The following is a 12,359-nucleotide window of genomic DNA, read 5'->3' on the forward strand; positions in this document are numbered from 1 at the left end:
ATACAAATCTAATTTAAAGTTAATAAATTTGAAAATTTTAGGTTGAAAGGCCTATTTTATACGAAAATATAAATTGCCAAAATTGATTCAAGAAGCTGAAGACTGAATAAATAAATCATAATTAAAAGACTGTCAAATATTTATCCTCTTCCCCCCCAAAAAGCAACAAATTCAAATAGTTTTATGGATAAATCATTCCTAACATTCAGGGAAAGGAATGCCCATGTTATTTGATCTATTCTGGAACATGCAAAAAGATAAGAAACTTCCCAATTCAGTTAAGGAGAGACAAACTCTGATGCAGAAGATCTGAAAAAGACGGGAGAGAGGAATTATACACACACACACACACACACACACACACACACACACACATAAAATACATAGTATTCAGCTGTTCATTCCAAATATTTCTTGAGTGCCCACTGTGTACCAGCATTGTTCTAGGTGCTGGGGATACAGAAGTGAACAAAACAAAGGCTATGCTCTCACGGAGCTTACATTTTGCTGGTGGAGACCAAGATTAAAAAAAAAAACAAAGAAAACAGTAAGTATGAAATGTCAGATTTGACATGGTGAGGGGGATGAGAAAGTAGGGGGAATTTCAATTTTATATAAAGTAGTCAGAGGAGACCTCACTGGTGAGGTGGCATTTGACCAGAGACCTAAAGGAATTAAGGGAACAAGCATGCAGATATCTGAAGGAAGAACATTTCAGACATAGGTAACAACAAAGGTTCCTGAGGTGGGAACATACTTGGAATGATCAAAGAACAACAAGAAGGCTCCAGTGCTAATGAATATAAACGTAAAAATAGTAAGTAGAATTTAATAACACTGAAAAAGAATACTGCATGTCTAACAAGTAAGTTTATCTCAGAAATGCAATGAATGATTGCTCAATATTATAATGAATTAATTATATTACATTACTAGATTAAATAAGAAAAACTATATGATCGTTTCAAAAGAAACTAAACCAGTAGCTAAGCCTGGTTTTAAAAACAAAACAAAAACTCTTAGTAAGCTGGAACTAAAAGGAAGTAATTTGGATGTCAACTTCCTTAGGGAAGCTTTCTCTAACGTCCCCAGACCTACACCAGTCTAGTGCCCTGTATCATTCCTTTGTAATTCTCATCACAATTATAACTAACAAATTATTTTTATTAACTGTAAGACTACCATATTAGAATCCTTTTGAAAAGTGAGGTGTTTCAAAAATATGATACTTTTAATTAATAAACTAGGAATGAAGATACAATGTGACCATTCAAAAACAATTTTTAAAATATAAATGAATTGTCTAAAAGGACACAGAATGAGAGTTATAACAAGAATAAGTAGTTTTTATTAAAAGTACACAGAAAAGGGCTTCCCTGGTGGCACAGTGGTTAAGAATCTGCCTGCCAATGAAGGGGACATCGGTTTGAGCCCTGGTCCAGGAAGATCCCACATGCCACGGAGCAACTAAGCCTGTGCACCACAACTACTGAGTCTGCACTCTAGAGCCCACATGCCACAACTACTGAAGCCCATGCACCTAGAGCCCGTGAGCCACAACTACTGAGCCCACATGCCTTGAGCCCGTGCTCTGCAACAAGAGGAGCCACCACAATGAGAAGCACGTGCACCACAACAAAGAGTAGCCTCCACTCGCCGTAACTAGAGAAAGCCCACGCACAGCAACGAAGACCCAATGCAGCCATAAATAAAAATAGAAATAAATAAATAAATAAATTTTTAAATAAATAAAAATGGGCAAAGGGTTTGTGTAGACATCTCTCCAAAGAATATATACAAATGGTCAATAAGCACATGAAAAAATGCTCAACATCACTAGCTGTTAAGGAAATGCAAATCAAAACCACAATGGGATACTTCACACCCACTAGGATGGCTATAATCAAAAAGACAGATAACAAAAAGTGCTGGTAAGGATATTATGAAATAGGAGCCCTCATACACTGCTGGTGGGAATGTACAATGGTGCAGTCACTTTGGAAAACTGTTTGGCAGTTCCTCAGAAAGTTAATTACCATATGTCCCAGCAATCTATTCCTAGGCATCTAACCAAGAGAACTGAAAACACGTTTCAAAAATAATAAGTATAACATAAATTCCTCCAATCCATGAACATAGTATATCTCTGCATTTATTTAAGCTCTGCTAACTTTCATCAGTATTTTGTAACTTTCTGCACACAGATCTAGAACACATTCTTTTAGATTTACACCCAAGTATTTCATGGTTTTTGTTCTACTATAAATGATACTATTTTAGATTTCAATTTCTAATTGTTCATTGATAGTATATAGAAATACAATATATTTTTGTAAATTGACATTGTGTCCTGCAACCTCGCTAAACTATCTGCAATTCTCCTTATCATACAGTTGCTCCCTTATTTGTGAAGTTAAGAATTTTTATTTTCACATTGCAATACAGCAAAGAAACTAGAATATTAAAAATTTGTTAAAACATCAATTCTCCCCAAACCAATCTACAGATTCAAGACAATTCCAAACAGAATCCCAGAGGAATTTTTTAAATAGAAATTGACAAGCTCATTCTAAAATTTATATGGAAAAGCAAATGAACCAAAAGAAGCAAAACAATTTTGAAAAAGAAAAACAAAGCTGGAGGACTCACAATATCCTGTTTCCAGTCTTACTTTAAAGCTACAGTAATTGAGTCAGAATGAGTGTTAGTGAAAGCATACATATAGGTCAAGAAATAGAACAGGGAGTCCAAAAATAGACCCACCCAAACATGGTCAATTGATTCTCAACAAAGAACAAAAACAGTTCAATGGGGGAAAAGGATAGTCTTTTCAACAAATGGTGCTGGAACAAATAGACACTCACAAACAAAAAAATTTACATATATACAAAAATGAACTTTGATCATAGCTCACAATATATAAAATTAACTCAAAATGGATCAAAGACTAAATATAAAGCCTAAAACTATAAAACATCTAGATGAAAACACTGGAAAAAAAAAACAGAAAAATTTTGTGAACTTGGGTTAGGCAGAGATTTCTTAGATAGGATACCAAAAGTACAATCCATAAAAGAAAAAATTGATAAATTGGACTTCATAAAAATTAAGAACTTCTGCTCTCTGAAAAATACTGTTGGGCTTCCCTGGTGGCGCAGTGGTTGAGAGTCCGCCTGCCGATGCAGGGGACGCGGGTTCGTGCCCCAGTCCGGGAAGATCCCACATGTTGCGGAGCGTCTGGGCCCGTGAGCCATGGCCGCTGAGCCTGTGCGTCCGGAGCCTGTGCTCCGCAACGGGAGAGGCCACAACAGTGAGAGGCCCGCGTACCGCAAAAAAAAAAAAAAAAAAAAAAAAATACTGTTAATAGAATGAAAAGACAAGTCACAAACTGTGAGAAAATATTTGTAACTCACATATCTGATGAAAGAAATGTACCCAGAATACATAAAGACCTATCAAAACTAAAATAATAAGAAAACAGACAACCCAATAAAAAATATGCAAAAGATTTGGACATTTCACCAAAGAAGATACACAGATGGCAAATAAACACATGAAAAAATGCTTAACACTATTAGTCATTAGGAAAATGCAAATTAAAATCATAAGACACCACTACCTCTGAGAATGGCTAAAATTTTTTAAACTGACAATACCAAGGACTAACAAGGATGCTGGTGAAAAATGTAAAACGGTATAGCCACTCTGGAAAACAATTTGACAGTTTCTTATAAAGTTAAACACACACTTATCATACAACCCATTAATCCCACTCCTAGGTATTTACATATCCAAGTGATATGTTCACACAAAACCTGTGACTGCTTCTAGAAGCGTTATAGAAGCATTTGCAATTGCCCAGAAAGTGAATAACTCAAATGCCCTTTAGCTGGGGAATGGAGAAACTGTAGTACATTCGTACAACAGAAGAGTAGTTGGCAATGAGAAGGGACAAACTACAGATATATGCAACATGGATGACTGTCAAATGCATTATGCTAATTTAAAGAAGGCACATTCAAAAAGCTACATACTGTATGATTCCATTGATAATGACATTCTGGAAAAGGCAAACATATAGGAACAGAAAACAGTTCAGTGGTTGCCAGGCCTGGGGGTGGGAGGGCAGGATGACCATAAAGGGGCTGTACAAGGGAATCTGGGGGATGATGACCTGTTCTGTATTTTGATTATGGTAGTGACTATATGACTGTATGTAATGGCTGAAATTTGAAGAACTGTTCACTAAAAAGGGTAAATTTTACTTATGCAAATTATACCTTAATTTAGAAATGAAAAAATGCAACATGAATTTAATATATGTCAAAATATAACACTTAAATTATCTGTATGCTAACCAAAGTTTCTTTACAAAAAAAGTGTAAGAATGAATGAAAACTGCTTCAATGTAGGTGTCCTGTCAACTTCTAAAACATCCTATGACCCAGGACTCCATCTGAAAAAGCTATGTAATATATTTAATACACAAATTGAAACTACATTCTTTTCCAAAAGAATGTGATTCTTATAAACTAACATGAGGAGAAATTGCTAACAGCGAGGAAACAAGAAAAACAGTACATTTTGTAATCCTTGCATCTTTGAAACACACTGACAAAACTTCAGGGAACGAGTAAATTTTGGATTACAACATGGATTTACATAATTGAAACATTATCCATTAACATAAACTAGATAAAACAATGTCTCGAAAAAAATGAAATTTTCGAGATTGAGACTGAGATATATACACTAATATGTATAAAATGGATAACTAGGGCTTCCCTGGTGGTGCAGTGGTTGGGAGTCCGCCTGCCGATGCAGGGGACACAGGTTCGTGCCCTGGTCCGGGAAGATCCCACATGCCGCTGAGTGGCTGGGCCGGTGAGCCATGGCCGCTGGGCCTGCGCGTCCGGAGCCTGTGCTCCGCAACGGGAGAGGCCACGGCAGTGAGAGGCCCACGTACCGGAAAAAAAAAAAAAAACAACTAATAAGAACCTGCATAAAAAAATAAGTGAAATTCTAAAATTTAAAATAAATGAAAATTGATGACTAATAAGAACCTGCTGTATAAAAAAATAAATAAAATAAAATTCAAAAATTATTTTTAAAAAATGAAATTCTCGGGCTTCCCTGGTGGCGCAGTGGTTGAGAGTCCGCCTGCCGATGCAGGGGACACGGGTTCGTGCCCTGGTCCGGGAAGATCCCACATGCCGCGGAGTGGCTGGGCCGGTGAGCCATGGCCGCTGGGCCTGCGCATCCGGAGCCTGTGCTCCGCAACGGGAGAGGCCACAACAGTAAGAGGCCCATGTACCGAAAAAAATAAATAAATAAATAAAAAATAAATGAAATTCTCCTTTCTCTTACAATCTCTTTGCAAAGTCAACAGCTGAAAAAAAAAAAAGAAAGAAAAAAAACTACATTTTATAGAAAGAAAAGAAAAAATAAGTGAAGAAATGAGTAGAACTGGAAACAGAAGTTGGGTCAGGTTACAAATCATCCATATATTCTTCAGGTCTATTCTTCCATTTTCCAGCTCATTTGTACCTCGTTCAAGAAGTTTACCGAAGACTCCACTTTCTCCCCCAAAACCCTGGCCCCCCAGGAAAGAAGTATTCTCTCTCTTCTTGAAATCCTCTAACATTTGTACTGAACCTCTTTGTTGATCTTTTCATAATGATAATATTGACTGAATTTACTGTGTGTCAAGAACTGTATCAGACGCTATACCTGCATTACCTCATTTAATACTCATAGAACCACATAAGGTAGGTGCTATTATTACCCATTTTATAGATGAAGAAATTGAAGCACAAAAGGGTTCCATTATTTACCAAAGTCACACAGCTAATAGTGGTAGATCAGAATTTTATCCCAGCTAGTTCAAATCCAGAGCCCATTCTCTGAATCGCTATACATAAAGATTAAGTCATTCATCCAACATTTAAGCACTAACTCTCACACTAAAGACAGACTTAACAGAAAAACAAATATCGTATCTTAACGCACATATGTGGAATCTAGGAATCTAGGAAAATGGTACAGATGAACCTGTTTGCAAGGCAGAAATAGAGACACAGATGTAGAGAACAAACATATGGACACCAAGGGGGGAAAGGCGGGGGTGGGATGAATTGGGAGATTGAGATTGACATATATATACTAATATGTATAAAATAGATAACTAATGAGAACCTGCTGTATACCACAGGGAACTCTACTCAATGCTCTGTGGTGGCCTAAATGGGAAGAAAAAAGAGGGGATATATATGCATATAGCTGATTCACTTCACTGTGCAGCAGAAACTAACACAACATTGTTAAGCAACTATACCCCAATTTAAAAAAGAAGAAAAAGAAAAAAAAGGAGTATACATATTCAAAAAAAACAAACAAACAAACCAGACAGACTTAAGAATAAGATGAGGTCCTACTCTCCCATGAAAGAGCTTCTGGTCTAGTTGGAGACCAACACAAAGAAGTGCAATACACTGGTTATACCTTAAGTATGTCAGGGGAGTGACAGGGAGGGCATCTCAGGATTGTCTGTGTCTGTCATAAGAGTGTGACACTGTGCCACATTTTAGTGTCCCTGTATTCCCCCATAATTCCTACCAGGCTCTGAACAAACCTTTGTTGAATGAACAGCTAACACCCATCTCCTCTACTTTTGTTGTGTCTGTACCTACCGCCACTCTAAAACTCAACTTAGAAAGATGTGACAGGAAGCCAAAAACTACATTTACCTTCCTCTCAATCATATCCTTAAGAACACTGATTCATTCCATGAATATTTATTGACTACCAACTATGACCAGCCACTGTTTTTGGTATGGGATACAGGGATGAACATATCAGATAAAGACCATTCTCTCCCGGAAGCAACATTCAAGTGGATGAAACAATCAAACAAGTACCAAAAAACAAAAACAAACAGACAAAAAACGCACCAACCAAAAAAACAAAAAATGAAACAATATCACTTCAGATCATTTTAAGTGCTATGAAGAAAATAAAATTAGGGAATATGATAAACAGTGACTATGAGGTGTTAATTTAGACCGGGAAGACCAGGCTGTGAAGATGACATTTAAACCGGTGCGTGTTGGTTAAAAAACATCTTTGTTTTACTCCTATTTTTAGAGGAAAAAGGCAAAGCTAGAAACCCCATCTGAAATTAGGAGTCAGAATTAACAGAATTCTTTGTGTCACTGACAAAGAATTGCAAAAATATTTTTTCTAAAATTTATACCTAACTCAATTGTTATAGAAGTAGAATGCTGTTCACACATTCACCAACTTTATGTAAAATTGGTTTGGTTTTATTTTTGTAAACAGTGCCTTTGCTTTATTTCAGAAAATAAATTTTGACCATATTGCATATTAATTTTTTTTTTTTGATACTTGCTTCTAAAAGTTGGGGGGAGCTACCTGCATGAACAAGGGTCACGGCAAAAGGATGCAAAAACGTGATTTCTGTAACACCTGTTTTCGGGATTTTGTTTTAAAAAGCACCTTATTCAAATATAACATTTAAAAGAATGTAACATAACAATCCACATTTCACACCCTTTAAAAAGCATACTGGAAGGAAATGGTATATCTAGAACAATGAAGAAAGTTATTTTTTACTAATGCTGCAAGGAAATGGACACCAGGTTTTTGAAAAATTAATTAACACTGATTTTGGCAACTCATTTAACTGCTCTGAGCCTCCATTTCTTTCCCAAGGGTAAAATGAGCGTGTTGACATTAAAGGATCCCTATGGGTCCTTCCAGCCCTAAACGCTTCGATTGGCCTTTAAAAATAGAACGTATGTGATTCAGAACCTTTACCGCATGGGGAAGGCAGGTGATAATTATCGTGGACACTTTTTTAAAAACTTGCTCATTTGGGGGTTCAGTTTTTACAACAATTTTCTTCTGGTGTAATAGGTCAGATAAGGTTGTACAATGGGGAATATTTTCTATATACCAACGAAAGGAATAAGGAAGAAGAAACAATTATGATGCCTCAAAAGGACCATTACAGTCAAAAACATTTGACAACCAGAGAGAGAGCGAGCGAGAGGAATTGCTCTAATATGACAGAATCATTGGAAAGGAAACTAATTTCCACCATTTTTATTCTATTTCCTTTCTTATCCTCTCCCACAAAGTCCACTTTTAATTCTCTCAATTCCAAAAGACGTAGCGAAAGTTACAGCAATCCTCTCACATTTTCTGTTAAAGAAACAGCCGAAATATTGAAGAGGCACTATTTGCCCACACAGATCATCAAGCTTATTTAGCACTGGGGACGCCGTTTTCCAAATATCACCACCGTCAGAGCTCACTCCGCTGCAGCCCACACGCTCCACCATCCATTTTTTAAAATCCATTTACGTTGAGCCTTTCATCCAAACCCACGAACAACCATTTCCTCCCTGCAACAGTGGCTGGAACTGCCCGAAACCAAGCATCGGCTGAGTCCTGCGAACAGGGAGACTGCAGACTGCGGTGCTGGGCAGGGCCACTCCTCCCGCGCACACTAAAGCCTTCCTCGTCTCCCGGGTGATTTAAGACACTTCAGGACCCTGATAAGACCCCGCCCTTGAAGCAAAGACCCAGGATCGGGAGGAGGAGAGAGGCGGCCTCAGCCCAGCAGAGCCAAGCCTTTGGAAAACAGGCTTCTCTCCAGCTACCAGGAGTGGCCCAGGCTGGGCGAGTGGCGCGTCTGAGCCAGGGCGCGCGGAGCCGCTCCCAGGTGGGTCTCTGCAGCCGGGGACCGCGGCTCCGGCTCCCGGGAGGAAGGAGGAAGGGGGAGGAGGACGCAGGCCGGGATCTCGCTCGTCACGACTCACGAAGGAGGGTGGAAAAGAGGGAGGGACTGGAGAACGGGAAAAGGAGTGGAATCAAGGAGCTTAGGGAATAAAGGCGAGGAAAAGGAGAGAGGAAATGAGGGGAAGGTACTGGGAGTGAAGAATGGGGGTGCAGGGGAGGATAATGGGCTGCAGGGGGTAAAGGCGAGGTGAAGGGGGAGGGATGGGGTGCCAGGGGTGAAGGGGGAGGGATGGAGCGATGGGGGTGGAGGGAGATGGAGGTAAAGAGGGAAGAGAGGGATAGGGCGAAGAGGGGAGGGGTGGGATGAAGGGTAAGGGATGGAGCAAAGGTGGGGGGGGCGGAAGGGGAAGGAATGCGGGAAGAGAAGAGCTGGGGAAGAAGGGAAGAGGACGCGGGCCGCAGGAGGCCGGGAGGGACTTCCCTCCGAGGAGGGCGGCGCCGGAATAACGGGACCCTCCCAGCCAGAAGCCCCGGGCCAAGCGGGGCGAGAGGCCAGCGCGGAGGCCGGGGCGCTGCGGGCAGGTACGGCGCCCGGCTTTTCCCGGGCAGCCGTAGCCGCCGCCTGCGGGGAGGACCCCGACTCCACTTACTCTCTCCGACCACCGCTTTGAGGCCAATGGGGGCCATCGCGCTGCGCTAGTCTCTGGGCTCCGAGCCTCCTCACGCGACGCCTGCGGACACCGGCACCTCCTAGGGTCGGCGCGCTCTGCTAGCTGCAGCCCGCCGCCCTGCAGCCGCGCTCGGGATCGACTGACGCGCGGACTCGGCGCGGGGGCGCGGCGCGAGCCAGAGAGAGGCTGCCGACCCGCCGGCGCGCGCGGGGGGGCGGGGCCGGACGGGGGCGGGGTCTCGCGCCAGCCGTTAGCGTCACCCGCTCGCCTCCGCCAATCACACTGCGGCCCGGAGGCTCGGCCCCGCCCGCCGAGATGCGGCTGGAAGCGAGGAGGTCCCTGGCTGGTGGGAGAGCCACGCCCTTCCCCTAATCTCATGCGCCGCGCGCGGCCGGGACACCGCGCGCTCCCGGGACGCCGGGTCCAAGAATCTTCTCCGCAGCCTCCGCACCTGAATCCCTGGCCTCAGGCTACCGACGCATTCCATCTTCCTGAAACGCCGCTGTGGTCTGTCTTACCTCTTTCTGGGAACCTTACATCCACCCCTCACCCTCCCCACACCCCCGCCCACAAAAGGAACTCAGAAGCTAGATCTTATTACTAGTACCCACTCCCCAAAACGTAAGGTTTATCGACACTATCTCTATCTCTTTGGGTACCCATATCCATAAATCCACCATTCACTGAGCTCTTACATGCATCATCTCATTAAATCCTCGCAATAATTGGACATTATTTTTAATCTCCATTTTCAGATGAAAAAAAATAGGCTCAGAAACTGAGTACTAGATTTGCTCTCAGGTTGTGTTTCATTCATTAGCAAATATTTATTGTTCTCTCACTACTATACGTAAGCCGCTGTTCTAGGCATTGGAGCTCCAGCCATGTACAAGGCAGACACCGATCCTAGTCTTTGGGCAACAAAAGTCTAGAAATATTTAGGTGCCAAATCGAATAGGAATATGCTGTGTGATGACTCTGGTCAGTATCTCCTTCCTGGAGTCCACATTTACCAAAGTGGTCCCAGGTCAGTTTTTGCTCGATTTAGTTGACAGGGGAGATTGCTTTTGAAATATGGGACAGGGCTCCCCTCTGGCTTCAAAGAAAAATGAGTTGAGCCAATTTAAAGTCAAAAAGGACAAGAGAACTGGTAGTCACAAAATCAATGAATACTCATTAAATTTTTGGAACAGCTCTGTGAGCTAGCTCCTTTATATTATTAATAAATATAATATTTTACAGATGGGGAAACAGACTCAGAGAAGATAAGTGCCTTGCTAGTAAGTGATAAAGATCTAATTTTAGAATCTGAATTCTGAACCATTATTTTATACTGAGCAACAACTAAAGAAGTTGAGGCCTAAAGGAAGACTTTCCTAAGGTCACACAGTGAACACTGGCCGAGCCAGGATGAGGGGCCACATGTCCTAGTTCAGCCACCAGCCCCAGGGCATGAAGATTTGACCATTTTCTCATCCTCAGTTCAGTCTACCCTAACAGAACCTTCATATGGCTTCCCAGAGAGGGAAAGTGTTCACCTGTCATCTCTTCATGTCTGGGCTCTGCCTTTTACCCAAGGAAGGTACTGATAGCCTTGGGTTGCATTTGGAAAAGGAGGAGATAGTTTGTAAATGTGAGGGGAACTAGAATGCACTTGTGATGCCACATGCTCCCTCCTTGACCCTCTGGCACGTGTCAATAGAGACTACCCTCAAGGAACCAGTATTCTAGCTGAGGAAACAGACAGGAATCAAGGAGTTACTGTTCTAATAAGTGCTGAAGCAGAAGGACAGAGGGTTCTGAGAGCAAATGACAGAGCACCTGACCCAGTGGACCAGGTAAGGTGCAGTCAGGGCAGGCTTCCTGAGATTAGTAAAAGGTAGCAAGAGGGGATGGGGAGAGTGTCCTAGGCGGATATACAGAAGGTGTCAGAAAGGAGTTTGACTTTTCCAGGAACAGAGAGGGACCAGTGTGACCAGAGGGAAGAGAGCCTGAGGGACAGAGTAGGAAAGAAGCTGCTAGAGGTAGGCCTTGCTGCAGAACTCCAGGACTTTTGGGTGGCCTGGAACCTGCTGGAGACCTCCTCAAAGGCCACAGAAAATAAAACATAGCAGCTCCTTATTTTCTGCGGAAGGATAAAAAAAGAAATTCTTTCCTGTGGATGTGTACCTGAGATGTTTAATAGGGATGGCAAAAATCAGAACAGATGTTGTTTTAAATAGGATGGTTGAAAAAGTGAGTAGGGTGACAGACTGTGAACTCACTCAGGAACCCCTGACTCAGGAGTGTCGGATTGGAATCTCTCTGGATGTAGAATGCAAGACCTGTTCCAAGACCTCTTGACATCTCTGAGCCTTGATTTCTCCATCTGTGAAACAGGGACAATAAAACTTCCAGGCTTCTCTAGAAGGGTGCCTCTGAGGACCCAGGGTGATGACCTGCACGATAAGATAAAATCCTCGCTCAGTCATCACACAGCACTATCCTTTGCACTGTATTCTTTATATGCAGTACGTTTGATACCCGCCAGGCACCACACAAAGGGCTCTCATGAATTTTCATCGAATTCTCACTATGGCCCCACAAGGTCGGAGCTTTTTTTAAAAATTTATTTATTTATTTATTTATTATTTTTGGCTGCATTGGGTCTTTGTTTCTGCGCGCGGCTTTCTCTAGTTGCGGCGAGCGGGGACTACTCCACATTGTGGTTGCGTGGGCTTCTCATTGCGGTGACCTCTCTTATTGTGGAGCTCAGGCTCTGGGTGCGCAGGCTTCAGTACTTGTGGCTCGTGGGCTCTAGAGCGCAGGTTCAGTAGTTGTGGCACAGGGGTTTAGTTGCTCCGCAGCATGTGGGATCTTCCCAGACCAGGGCTCGAACCGGTGTCCCCTGCATTGGCAGGTGGATTCTTAACCACTGTGCCACCA

The 12,359-nt window shown here is 42.2% G+C and overlaps 1 protein-coding gene across 2 annotated transcripts in view; it reads right to left on the reverse strand.

The window, feature by feature from the left end:
* Positions 1-9,610, reverse strand: part of LOC115854453 (syntaxin-binding protein 1) — a 72,492-nt gene extending 62,882 nt beyond the window's left edge. For both annotated transcript variants that reach the window (XM_030858600.2, XM_060300397.1), the window contains exon 1: positions 9,414-9,610. In XM_030858600.2, coding sequence (XP_030714460.1) covers positions 9,414-9,450 — 37 coding nt within the window. In that variant the 5' untranslated portion in view covers positions 9,451-9,610. The remainder of the gene's footprint in view (positions 1-9,413) is intronic.
* Positions 9,611-12,359: the final 2,749 nt, after the last annotated feature.

The sequence above is a fragment of the Globicephala melas genome, chromosome 6 (genome assembly GCF_963455315.2).
Source record: "Globicephala melas chromosome 6, mGloMel1.2, whole genome shotgun sequence".
NCBI classification, from domain to species: Eukaryota; Metazoa; Chordata; class Mammalia; order Artiodactyla; family Delphinidae; genus Globicephala; species Globicephala melas.